This window comes from Dreissena polymorpha, chromosome 1, assembly GCF_020536995.1.
Source record: "Dreissena polymorpha isolate Duluth1 chromosome 1, UMN_Dpol_1.0, whole genome shotgun sequence".
Taxonomy (NCBI): domain Eukaryota; kingdom Metazoa; phylum Mollusca; class Bivalvia; order Myida; family Dreissenidae; genus Dreissena; species Dreissena polymorpha.
Window position 1 is genome coordinate 83,278,193 of NC_068355.1, and position 14,143 is coordinate 83,292,335.

The 14,143-nt window shown below is 37.3% G+C and overlaps 1 protein-coding gene across 1 annotated transcript; it reads right to left on the reverse strand.

Annotated features, from left to right (window-relative positions):
- Positions 1-608: 608 nt before the first annotated feature.
- LOC127838293 (uncharacterized) lies at positions 609-11,172 on the reverse strand. The gene is made up of 3 exons (XM_052365944.1): positions 11,097-11,172; positions 3,959-4,050; positions 609-3,397 (listed from the first exon to the last, which is right to left on the reverse strand). Exons 1-3 carry the CDS (start codon positions 11,157-11,159, stop codon positions 712-714), a joined length of 2,841 nt encoding a protein of 946 aa, XP_052221904.1. The 5' UTR covers positions 11,160-11,172; the 3' UTR covers positions 609-711.
- Between the last annotated feature and the right edge of the window lie 2,971 nt (positions 11,173-14,143).

Sequence of the window (14,143 nt, forward strand, 5' to 3'; positions counted from 1 at the left end):
ACCCATTCACGATACGAATATTGATAGCTTTGCAAACATCTACATCTTATATGTAGTATTCGAATCGATTCGTAACGCGGTCACTATTTGATCGTTGGATTAGGGTTTCAATATCTGGTACATGATATAATACATGATACGTGCAGACTGTCTCGAGAGTACGAGTAAGAAGTTCGAGATGTTGAAATACCAAATTACAACCCAAACTGTATCTAACAGTATCATATACCGGTAGGTCGCCGTGACGTAGTGGATATGGTGTTCGTCTAGCGACCTGGTGGTCATGGGTTCGAAGCCCACTGTGTGAGCGCTCTTTATACAATATCTTTCAAAGTCACAAACTACTTATTCTTCCGATGAAATGGATTCGATAACGTTTCAATAAGCCTCAGTCTTTTGATGCAACAGAGCTTAAATAAATAGGTTTACATTAAACTTAACTGTATCTAGTCCCCATCCTCTTTGCAGATTGGTACATTGGTAAATCAAAATATCTTAACTTGGCGAATGCAAATCGAAAACGTTTTCTCAAAACCCCTTGAGCCTCATAACCCTTTTTTTGCCGTGTGAATAGTGTTGTGACATGTTTGTATTTATTAAATGTCTATTGCAATAACAACTATTATAAACCTGCCTAAATCGTCTTTAAAAACAAACAAACGTTAATTAATCATTCATATTATCAATCGCCAATGACATTACTATTATTGCTTATCGCCCGAATGTGCCAGCGTAAAACGCGTTCAGCAGTTGTTTACCCAAAGTCCTCGCTTCCTTAAGCTCCACATGCAGTCGGTCTGGTCTCTGATACCCGCCTGACTTGAACAACTCAATGACAGTTTTAGAGAGCACAGACAATTGCAGGAGGCATTTTTGTAATTGCTTACACTGTTCCTGACCTTCGATGTCAATGAGGGCCGACGTGAGCTCCCCGACTCGACATGCGGTGGCATACATGTCAATAAAACTGTCAATGTAGTCGCGGACTTTGTGTGACTCGTGCGAGAAAACCTTCTCATCCACGTGGAATCCCAACTGCATGCCGCTGGTCAGGATGTAAGGCTTCAGTTTGCGGACGAGAAGCTTGGAGTTTGCTTTCAATTTCTGGATGCGGTACGGATGTCGCTGTGACCTGTGCTGAAAGGCAAGGCTCTTCCACTTGGACAGTCTCGTGCCGGACACGTATCCTGGTCGCGTTTGTACCAGACTGCAAGTGTCGGCGTGTTCGATCAGAGGACGACGCGTCTGCTGCAGGCATCGGGAACATATCTCTCTGTGACACGTGCACATGGTAGCGGAGGCCTCGAGTACATCAAACTTCTGAACTTCTGTTAAACACACGCGGCAGATGAGAGACCGTAAATTTACTACGAACTCGGCGGGCGGTTGCGTAGCAACATCTCTTCGGAAGATCATCGTGAGGTACGCGGTGTATTGGTCACATGACAATGGCCAGTGTGGCAGTCCACAGCAAGCAAAGCACAATCGCTCTCCACAAGGACACTGTACCTCATGTGTGCTTAAGGAATTCCGAACAAGTATACGCTGACATGAGGTGTTTGGACAAAATGTTTTAAGCGGGTTGGTTTCAGTCTCTTTTCTTTGGCACTGAACTAAATATTGTAGGCATTCCGGAATGTCTATCACGGAGATAACTGTACTAGCCTCCACAGTGACACTACATTCCATTACCGGACACTTTAAAGGATTTACTACCATACGCATTTGACTCCTGATGTTCCTGGTAAAACATGTAACACAACTGCAGTGTTTGCAAGTTTTCAATGTAATGGTCTTTACAGAGTATTTTCTGACAGGTTTCATGCATAACGCACATACCTCTGAGTGTACATCTGTTTGCCCATCGTCTTCACATTTATACGGCGCACTGCACTCGCTTCCATGTGACCACGTGTCAATGTAGTTGCATTCGGAAGTCCACTGATCCATCAGCACAGTGTTGTTCGTAAGATACGATGTTGTTTGCCAGCCCAAAACGTCATCTAAAAAACTTCTTTTTGATGTCATGTTCACAGGTTCAGTGCCTTCTTCGTAACGTAACAATGAACTATACTTCAGTTGTACAGTTTGTTTGGATTTTGCTATGACATCCGTAATATTCATAATATCATTTAACCTCAGGTTTTCAACAAGAACATTATTGTTGATGGATGGCGCGTTTATATTAAGGAAAACTTTATACGCATGCTCCATCTTGTTATCTAGCGCATGCGCAGAATCTCTTACAAAAGCTAGGAACGCATGCGTCACACGCGTGACTTTGCTGTTTTGCACAAATTTGTCAGACGAATACATATTATAGAAATTGTTGGATATATCGAGCAGAAACCTTCGAGGAAAGCATCCGCACTCAATGTATCTCTTCCCGTACATCTGCCTCAAATCGTGTCCGAGAACCTCGTCTTTGCGAAGCAAGATGCGTGCACCCTGCATCTTGAAATGTATTCGTCGCGTGCTGTGCACAGTCGTGGGGGCGCACGAGCTCGCTAGGGTCTCGTCTGCGGTGGATGGGCGCGAATTCGCTTGAGACTCGTTTGCAGTTGAGGCCTGGATAGACGCCATCGTGGCGGCCTCTCCTACCGCTGAAAGCGGAAGTACGCTTTGAGGACTGAGCGGCGACTGTTGATCTGCTCTGACAACGGTACGTTTTAAATCGTCGAAGAAATTTTGTGGAAAATAGTCACATAAAGTAATGGTTGTTCGTTGATGTTGGCGTTCGTTTTCCAGACATATGTTTATCGCTTCGTCCTCAGCAGTCACTGTGCTCAAATAATATTCTATTAGATCCACATCACATGTTTGTCGATTTTGTTTTCGCTTACCAACAATAGCTGTATGCTTCTTGAAATTCTTAGAAACATGATGTTCTAAATGAGATGGTTTGACCTGTGCTTGCGTTTTCAGAGAAGATGGTGTTAACACATCGATACGAGTATAATTAATATCACGGCAGCGTGTTTCTGAAAAACTCCGTTGAATGCCTTCTAATACACTGATTTCTTGGTCAATTTCTGAAAATGTTTGAAATATCATCGTGCACGAAGTGACGAGATTGTTATTTCGCATATCAATCTGTTCAACATTCATAAACCGTAAACAAGTATTACTCAATACAATTGCAATATCGGCATTCCTTTGTGTGTATGACTTTCGCATCGCCTCCACTCTGTCCGCATGGTGCCTGATATGGCGGACAAACTGCTGTTGAACTTCTGGGGCAGTGAATCTTGATGGTGCACGCGCGGTGTCTACAATGAGTTCCGGAAGTTCCCAGCGCGCCTGCTTGTTAAGGGAGTAGGGGACTGTGTGGTCAATGTTCAGTGTCCGCCCATTGACTTTCACTCTCGGTGCGGACATCTTTAACAGACAGTACCGTCTGAAATGAAGTAACCGGGCGTACATCACTCGTGAATATAATGCAATCATGTTGTTGTCCAAATAACACTAAAGAATAACTTGTATTTTCAGTCAACTTATTTAAATTGGGACGTGCTCTGTGAAAAGGGGTTTTAATGCATGTGCGTAAAGTGTCGTCCTTGAATAGCCTATGCAGTCCGCACAGGCTTATCATTGACGGCACTTTCCGCTTTTATGATGCTTTTGGTTTAAAGAAAGTCTCTTCTTAGCAAAAAATAAGTTTAGACAGAAAGTGTCGTCCCTGATTAGCCTGTGCTAAATGCAAAGGCTTATCTTGGAAAAACACTTAACGCACATGCATTTAACCCCTTTTTACGCACATGCATTTAACCCCTTTTACAGGGCGATTCTCAGTTTTTTGACGAGATTCATAATTAAGTTGCACATACGTATTCCCTATGAACATGCTTATCGCCTCATGCACTGAATTTTGTAATTGGAATAATAATTGTCAAAAAAGCACCAGTAATAAGTATCATTAAATTATGAATAGAATTATACACCGTCATTGTTATCGTACCTGTAGCGCCTGTTATGTCGGCTGTTAAATGCCCGGATGGTGTGTCCGGTCTGGATGTCGTGCTTTCCGAACTTCTGGACCATATCCGCTTTCTACTGCCGGCGAGATATAAATTACAATTACGTGCATGTATTCCCCGTGTGTTCAAAGCACCGGTCTCCTCTTTTTTTTTCAAATAAACAGAGCGTGTCATAGAACTTGACACATCAACACATAGTATTATTGCTATTTTAAGTTTTTATTACCATGGTATTTATCCGAGTAACCGAGATCATAGTAACGAAAGTGTGAACAACTTGATTGTGTTAATATTGACAGGTCAATAGACATTACCATGGCGCTGATAATCAATAGCATTGTGTACACACCGGTCTTACTGACAATAACGTAGTGACGTCACCATCTATGTATAGAATGAATCAATAGCCTATGCATCGATCAACTAGTGAACGAACATCGATATCACTTAAAAGCACATGTTAATAGTACCTAGCTTAAGCTCGATTTAAATCGACAAACTTGAATAATTTGAATCGACCTAAAGCCATTTCGCCTTTCTTCATGTGCTTATATATTATTGATCCGCATAGGCGGGTTAAATCATTTTTATATCAAACAGACTAGCTTTTGATGACTGATTTTTGTAAAAACCATAACAACAAACAAAGCAAAAAGTAAACAAGGGACAAAATTGTCACAAAACCAGGTTTTCATTGTGAAAAAAAATCTGATAAAGGGAGAAAACTCAAACTGAACTTTTGAAATGAACAAACAAAATTAACCCCCTTTGTAAGTTTGTTTAAAAAAAAATATATTTTTAAATGTGGCGACCTTGACATTGGAGATATTGACGTGATTCTTTTGTGCGACACACCGTCCCATGATGGTGAACAAATGTGCCAAATGATTTTAAAATCTCACAATGAATGACATAGTTATGGCCAGGACAAGCTCATTTATGGCCATTTTTGACCTTTGAACTCAAAGTGTGACCTTGACCTTGGAGATATCGACGTAATTATTTCACGCGACACACCGTCCAATGATGGTGAACAAATGTGCCAAATGTTTTTAAATCTGACAATGAACGACATAGTTATGGCCCGGACAAGCTTGTTCCGCCCGCCCGCCAGCCCGCCAGCCAGCCAGCCCGCCCGCATTCGCCAATCTAATAACCAGTTTTTTCCTTCGGAAAACCTGGTTAAAAATAACAAACAAATTAATGGACCTTTACCTGAGATCACACAATGAAGGGCACCTGCATATAATATACATATGTACTACAATATACAGTATACTGTTTCCAAGCAACAACATAGAAAACAAAAAGTAGGAATAAATAAAACGAACTAAAATGGACCATACCTGAGATCACACATTGGTACTTGCATAAAATATACTGTAATATACAATCTAATGTTGCCCCATGTTATCTTAGATTAGCCTCTGCCCACTGGAGACAGCATCTTTCTGAGAGGAAAGTTTCATTTCTCAGAGCCCAAATTAGAGATTCTAAACAAACTATAACAGGAAACCAGAAAATAATGATCGATTTCAACCTGTGTAGGTTGCACATGATGATTCAAGATTACAGTTAATTCAAATAACAAGCGCCAGTTTTCTCAAGGAGTATCCAATAAATTGAACAGTCCTGCGCTCTGTTCTGATAGAGATGGCACATTTAAATGCAAAAGGCAGGATAATGCTTGTATAGGACAGCATTTTCTTATACAGAAATGGCACTAAAAATAAATGAAAACAACCTATCGCTGTACGCATCAAATCTGGATAGCAGACCATACAGTATTGTCAAACAAAACTATGAGAATGTACGAGGAAGCACCAGCACACAATGCATGTCAATGTTCTATTTTTGTAAATATTAATGTAAACTTTATCCAGTAAATATGCTTATAAAGGTGTATTAATATAACTTTACTAAGAAAATCTATTTTAAAGAATAAGCAAAATATAATAATAACATTTAAAGTGATGTTTTGTGCAAACTTATTCCACAAAATCTAAGTGGAACATGGGCTAACTTTCCTTAAAGACGACATATATAGACGGGTGCCCCTGATACTGACTGGATTTTAAAAAAATAATTAAAATATCATCAACCATTCTTAGCTGTTCTTGTTTCAGAGGGGATGAACCCAGTCTCACAAATCATATCCATTCAACATATGAACAATAACTAAATCAATTTCTATATAAATAGGAATTCAAGCTATAGGTAAAAACTAGAAAAAACAACAAACTAGAAACCAATTAAAATAAAATAAGGAAAAGGTAGGTAACTTAGCAACTGTCATAGAGCTTTGACAAGTGTACAACACTCATAAATTCACATGAGTAGAGCTAAACACATCTCAGATGTATGGGTGAAAGGTCTGGGCTGCTGCATTTCCCCCATTTCCTGTCTGGGCGCGTCTGCGTCCTTCACAATAATGAAAAAATAATGATATAAGCCTAACTATTTTAATTAAACCTCGCGTGACAAGCACATGTCCAATTCCCATTTACCCATGCTACAGTCACATTAATTATACCTAACGTGACAAGCACAAGTCAAATGCCCATTTACCCATGCTACAGTCACATTAATTATATCTCACGTGACAAATACATGTCCAATACCCATTTATCCATATTACAATCACATGCGACATTATTTTATTACCATTTTTTGGAGCTGAAAATAGCACCACTGTTTTTCCGCATCAAGAGAATATATACATATACTGCATTTACTTCATTTACTTTCTGGCATTTGCATATTTTGTTAATTAAAACAAAAATAATATCAAACAATTATAATTTGTATAATCAGGTTTTATTAAATTGGCATACTTTTTTCCCTTTATGAGTTCATACCAGCAACCTGCCTTTTAAACGTCCGTCCGTGCATTCAGAAATGTATGAGCCAGAGTGCTTAGTAAATGAATAAACAAGCAATTATTTTCTTTGTTCAGTATAATAAAATAAATATCACACCTATACAGGTTGATAAAACTGGGTTAGGTTAACATAACCATCCTCGGGTAAACATTATGTTGTTATCACCCTGTTTGGGGTGTGATACATGTATTTATGTACGTTTAGAAATAATATTGTCATGTAACTTCAAGCATTATAAAACAATATAAGATAAACTTGAATATATTTCAAATAGTATAAAGTAATAAATGGTAAGATACTCATATATAAATGGTTAAATAAATTTTTGAATCTCCTGTTGCTTCTAGTAAGTTCTACGCACATGTTTTCATAGTAGCAACAGCATGTTTCCTATTTAATAATGCAATATAAAAAATGCTGGTTGGGACCAAATATATTTACATTATTTTCAAGCAGTTAGCATTAAAAATAATAGAATTTCATCCCAGGCCATGTGTAAAGGACAATAATTAAATTTACAATATCACTTAATGATGTTTGACAGAAAGAAATTCCTTTGATATTACCCCTGGTTTATTTCATGTCTGTTTCGGAACTGACACCTGTGGCAGTGAGTCATTTTCGAGACTCTAAATTCACAGTTTGACTGACTGACTGAGAATGTATAAACCTTATTGTTTTCTTATTTCCTGATAAATAACACTCTAATCAATACCAAGATCACTTACCGTGGACAATCCCTTATAGAAGCAAACATGTTCTAATTTCCGATGACCGTTCTCGCAGACTTGATTTTGCCGCCATTCGAAAATATGTCTGCGAGCGTTTCGACAATTCAGATTGTTTACATTTGTCTATTTTCTTCCGGTTTGTTGCGGAAAAAATCATCAGATATTAAGGTGTAAGGTTGTACAATTTGTTAAAGCATATGTGATTATAATTTTTTCTCAATGTTGAATGAAAGTTATTTGTCGCGGAACTGGCGATTTTTCGGAACTGACTACCTGACTGTACATGGGCTCGAAAGGCCAAGGACATTATATACGTCTGCTATTTTCGCACAATTGATTCAAACATACAATGTAGATCTATAAGCTCGCAAGTTAAACAATTTTAAATAATGAACATTGGCGTATTGGACTTAAAATAACAACACATGGTTAAGTCAAAGTAAAACTGATACATACAGATCTCGTGTGACAATTATTTACGATCTTGTGTCAAAACCAGCACATTTACACATATGACATAGGGCCTATAGATGGTGTTTAAGAAAGTGTTACTTATCGTACATTTTTCATTCGTTGTGTTCTATCATAATAATGTTTGATTTGATCGAATTTCACTCAACTGCTCTAACTTGCGAAATACTTGCTTAAAATTAAAGCGATTTCTAGTCTGATCGTCCAAATATATTTTAAATAATACTCTCATAGTTGATGACATACTGGAAGTTTAGTGTAGTTTGGAAATACCATCATTTGTTCAGTACAGTAGACTCTCTGTAAACCGGACGGTCTCGGGACCGGCCTGATCGTCCGGTTTTCAGAGAGTTCCGGTTTACCAAGAGTTTTCATATTGCCGAAATATACATGGTATGCATTGTGTACAGAATCACATAATAATAAAACAAACCATATACATGTACCATGTGATACCTGTACGCAGGTACTTAAGATGTTAATTTCATTCTTAAAAAATGTGTTTTTAATCGATTAAAAGCAAAAAAAAAATTCCATACCGACTTGTTTTGATTAATCCCAAAGTGAGCGTGGTGCTTTATACATGTACGTACATGGCATTTGTCATATAGGCGAGGGACGACACAAATAAGATTGTTGTAGATACACGATTTATTATTCAATACATACATGTACCACCTTTCATAAAACATACACACAAGCAAAAAACAGCGTCATAATTATTTTTTAAGATATTTATAATCTCAAAACCTTCTAATTCTTGAAGTTTACGATTTCACGAAAAAGTCCAAGATAACTCTGAGATGGTTTTAGTTGAGCAGTTGATTCCGTGATGAGCTTTATCTTATCCTCTAACGTAAGCTATACGCGTCTGCGTTTAGCTTGAGGCTGCGACATTTTAGATGAGTTCGAAATTAGTAAACGGCAAAGAATGAATTTGCATACAGATGGATGGATATTTAACAGTCATATTTATATTTCTAACAGTTTATCTGACAAACAAACAAACAACCATTTCAGCGTTAAAAACATGGCTATAAGATCTATTAAAATACCCGAGAACATCACAAGAAAGTGATCGTCGCAACGGCATGCATTAATTTTTAATTAAATTGTTTATCATAGGCGATAATAAATAATTAATAAAACGATCGAGTCAATCACTTTTTGGTGTTACCGCACGTCTATTTTAGACATTCACAGTATGTTTTACATTACTTAATCGGACTCCCATAGCGCGGCAACGACTTGACACCTTTATGGTATGTTTAATCCGATTATCGATAATTGCGCAAGCAAAATATGTGACACTGCACTCGCTGTGCTGACTAGGTATTGATATTTTCACGCTTCGGGCATCTTGAGAATTTAGACCGTCCGGTGTACTCAATGTATTTTACGTTCAAAATGACAAAATTTACGGAGATACCCGTCCGGTTTCCGGTTTTCAGAGAGTTCGGTTTATTCAACATTTTTTAACAAAGAAATAGAAGGAGAAAATACGGGACTGGCCCGACCGTCCGGAATCGGGAGAGTTCCGGTATTCAGAGAGTCCGGTATTTTCAGAGTCTACTGTATTTGTTTTTCATAATGAAGTACTGTAATATTTCTCAATGTAGTTTGGAACTACCATCATTTTGTCAGTATTTGTTTTTCATAATGAAGTACTGTTATATTTCTCAAAAGCTGTTTTATTTATAATTTGGCACTAAACTCACCAGTCACAAGACCATAAGAACGGATAACTTTTACATAAATTCAGAACACTTTAGCAGGAGTAAACTCCCTTGAACTAAACGCAAATCATTAAAAAAGTTTATATACTTTATTACGAATCTATTACAAAATACAACCAATAACAATGTTGTTTATGATCCAAGCTTGTTTGAATGGTTGAATATTTGAATGGTAACTAACAAACTGCAGTCGATTGATAAAGAATAATGGATAGCAACAAAACGCCAGTATTATCGACAAATCATTCCAAAAAAATATCTTCTTCAGTAAAACTTTGCAATCTAATTTTTTAACAATAAATATACATCATGAATTAAAAAAAAGCACCTGTGCTATTTGCATTAACAAACAAAAAGAGACCATTTTTCACAATTGTGCCGATTTCCGCTGAGATTTGATTGTAATACGGAACCTGCAAACGTTTGGCATAGATTTGATGGAAAACTTACGTTGCAAAAATACCAATCGTGATTGTGTGGTCAGGCCTAATGCCAATCACAAATGAGGTTTTATTAAAAGACTTTTGTTAAATTAAGATGGAAAAGATATAAGTCCCAATCCTGACATCGAAAAGAACAGAAGAAGAACGACACAAAAGAGGTTCCCTGTAACAAGAGGTTCCCTGTAACAATGGATTACTGAGTGTTTCCAGCTCAGGTTAACTTAAAGCTTTGGCAACATACAATAACAGCAGAGTTGCGTCCCTTGATAATGACCGCACGCGTTTTCGTGCTCTGTTAATTTTAAGACAGAGCGGTAGTGTTGTTTTGCGACTTGCAATCGTCCTCTCGTTATTAACACTACTCGGTGGGGATGTGGAACACAATCCCGGATTGACCACGAAGAAAACATAACAGCTAACGCTACCATTTGCTAACATTTAAAAAACAAACAAATTCACGAGTACAGTAATCTCCCTACTTACATCGAGGGCTAAAAGACAGCATTAGTCATTTAGGCAAGCGCCTTAACTTTATGGTTATTATAATAACCGAAGTTACCTCCATAGGTTAATAAAACTGTATGATTTAATAGCTCTTGATTCTTTAAGTAAGTAACTCCGGCAGCAAGGAAACCCCTCCCACCAAGATATCAGACCGGCGCGTTTATATCATCTGCATGCCTCTGTAAAAACATATTATACCTCACCAATTCACGTAACTAAAAGAGTTCACATAAAGTACAAACACATACATACCCAAAACGGTAAATTTACCACAAAAACATATAGTTTAACAATTCACATAACTCAAGCTTCGTGTTTGGTAATATTACAACTTTAATTCAAATACAATTACCTTCAAATTGTTATTAATATCTTCAGAATTGTCACAAGTGGTTTGGTCCGTGTCGTCCCTCATGCAAACCGTAGCCGATAAAATAACATGTACACCAGGCGAGTTCCCAAGGCTGAATGAAAAAACAACGACCATTGTTTAACCATGCACGAATATGCTCGTGCTTCTACAGAGGCATTAGCGGCAAATACATACTAAGGGAAAAAATTCGTTTAATTAAAAACTAATAAAACGCCGGAAATTATATTGTTCAGAAAGTGTGGTCTATTGGGGATATGAAAGTTGGTTCTATAATGGAAATCGTGTATGTTACATCAGTGTACAAGTACATGTGTTTACTGTTTACCGGTACTCCTAAATTAAGTTGGTTAAAGGCTGAAGCTAAGTTGGTAATGTAAGCTAAACAAATCTATTAATGCGATAAAAAGTTACCAAGGCTATTTTGGAAAATATGACATTCAAGAGTATTATAAACTTTTTGATCCACTGGTAAAGCCAATCCTTACATACGGGGTGGAAATTTGGGGTCATACCTTTACTGGAAATATAGATAAAATCCAGGCTAAATTTTACACAATTATTTTGAATAAGTCAATCATCAATTGCATGGCTCTAGGGGAGGTTGGGAGATACCCTACAAACTGTTATACTACTAGTATGTTAAAAAAATTAGTTTGAAAAAAATCAGTGGAGATAAAATTGTATATTTTATTAGCTATAAAAGTTATAAACGAGAAGTGAAATGTGGAAAGTATGTGACAAATGAGTGTTAACCTGTTCTGGATTATAAATGCCTAAAAAGCGGAAAAACAGTTCACCTGGGACAGTTCAAGTACAAACACAAAAGAGAAAGAGTAATAGTTCAAAAAGCAATATGGCGGATAATACGACTTGTGCAAATATCGTAGGAGCGGCGACATCCACACCGGCTAACGCTATCCAATCGCCACAAATAAACGGTTCATTTTTGCAGGCAAGTCAATCTTTCAATACAATGTCGCCACAGCCATGTAGCTTTAACAATAACAGTAATTTTCCAAGTAGTCAATTTATGAACATGGCTTCACCGGGGTATGGACAATTCAATATGCCAACAACTCCAAATGTCATGTATTCACAGCAAAATACAGATTTTACCACAGTGCTTAACATGCTTTTGAGCAGGATGGACAATATAGATAAAAAACTGTGTCAATTAGAAACCATTCAATCAGCAATGAATACGCTTACGGTGAAATGTGAATGTATGGACAAAAAAGTGTCACAAATTGAGATCAAAATCAGAGAAATCGAACAAAGCCGCGAATATGACGGTACTATGCTGGAGAATTTAAACAAAAAACAAAAGGAAATTGAATTGCTAACTGGACGGTTGAAAGACCACGAACACCTCATGCAGCACGAAGTCACTGATCTTAAATGTCGAAGCATGCGGGATAATCTTCTTTTCTTCAAAATTCCCGAGGAAAAAGATGAACAGTGTGAGAAAAAAATACTGGACTTCATGGAATCAAAATTACGAATCGAGAACGCATCCAGGGACATTAAATTGCACCGTGTCCATAGAATAGGCCGGTATAACAGCGCAAAAATTAGGCCTATTGTAGCCAAATTTGCTTATTATCCGGATCGAGAACAAGTGCGGAAGGCATCCAAAGAGCTAAAAGGGACCCCGTATGGCATATCGGAACAATACCCCAGGGAGGTAATGGAAACCCGACAAAAGCTCATTCCAATCATGAAGAAGGCGAGAGAAGAGAATAAGGAGGCCTACCTGAGGGTGGATAAATTATTCATCGACGGCCGTGAATACAAGTCCAATGCTTAGGAGAAATGTGGGAGTGTTGTGAAATGTGTAACCTGGAACGTTGAGGGGCTCACAACGGACAAGTCTTCATCACCGGAATTTGTAAAATTACTTTCACAATATGATATTATTTGTTTAACTGAAACATGGACAAACTCAAAATCGAATATTAAATTGTCTGGATTTAGTGATCCAATACATTCATATAGACGTTATCAAAATAAGCGTGCGAAGCGTGCAAGTGGTGGAATTATTGTATATATTCGCGATAATATACGAAAAGGGGTTTCAGTTGTTAAAAATGAAATAGATTGTCTATTATGGATTAAACTTGATCAACATTTTTTTAATACTGAAAATGACATGTATATTGCTGTGACATATATTGCACCTGAAAATTCACCTGTTCACCCACGATTTGATGGAGATATTTTTAAAACTATTGACTCTGATATTAATACTTTCAGCGAGCTAGGTGCGGTTTACGTAACGGGCGATTTAAATGCAAGAATTGGTCGAAAACTAGATTATATTGCATATGATCGTAGTTTAAGTAATCTTGATTTTATAGACATTGACCAGCCTATGCCTAGGGCAACGTGTGATTTGAATTCAAACCGCTTCGGGGACGCATTACTAGATTTATGTTTGGCTACAAATTTTCGAGTTGTTAACGGTAGATTACATAACGATAATAATATTGGTAAAATAACATGTTTTACACACAATGGGCAGAGTTTAGTTGACTATCTGTTAACACGCTCGGAAAATTTTGTAAATATCGAGCACTTTACAATACAAGATTTTAATGAATTTTCTAATCACGCTCCCCTTGAATATAGTTTAAAAATTGGGACAACTAGCAAAACATATAAGCGAGGACGTAAAACTTTTGTGAAATGGAATCCTATTCACAAGGAAGTATTCCTTGCAGAATTATCGGGCGACATTGCGAATCTCGAGTTAAGTTTAAAACGAGGGATAGATAATAACGATGATACAGAGGAACTAGCATCAATGTTTACTCAATACTTAACGTCTAAAGGTAATCCTTATTTTGCGCACACTATTAACTGCGATAGAAATCAATTCGATTCACATGACAAAAATAAACAAAAATGGTATAATGCGGAGTGCGAAAGTAAACGTAAAGAATATAAGGATGCTTTGTACAATTATAACCAAATTAATAACGAGAGCAATCGACAGTCAGTATTAGAGAAAAAGAAATCGTATAAAT

Excerpts from the sequence above, each read along its gene's own strand:
- LOC127838293 (XM_052365944.1), bottom strand. The coding sequence starts at position 11,159 with ATGAGGGACGACACGGACCAAACCACTTGTGACAATTCTGAAGATATT. Across the intron at positions 4,051-11,096 it reads ATATTAATAACAATTTGAAG|AAAGCGGATATGGTCCAGAA; the intron begins GTAATTGTATTT and ends CGCCGGCAGTAG. Across the intron at positions 3,398-3,958 it reads CGACATAACAGGCGCTACAG|ACGGTACTGTCTGTTAAAGA; the intron begins GTACGATAACAA and ends ACTTCATTTCAG.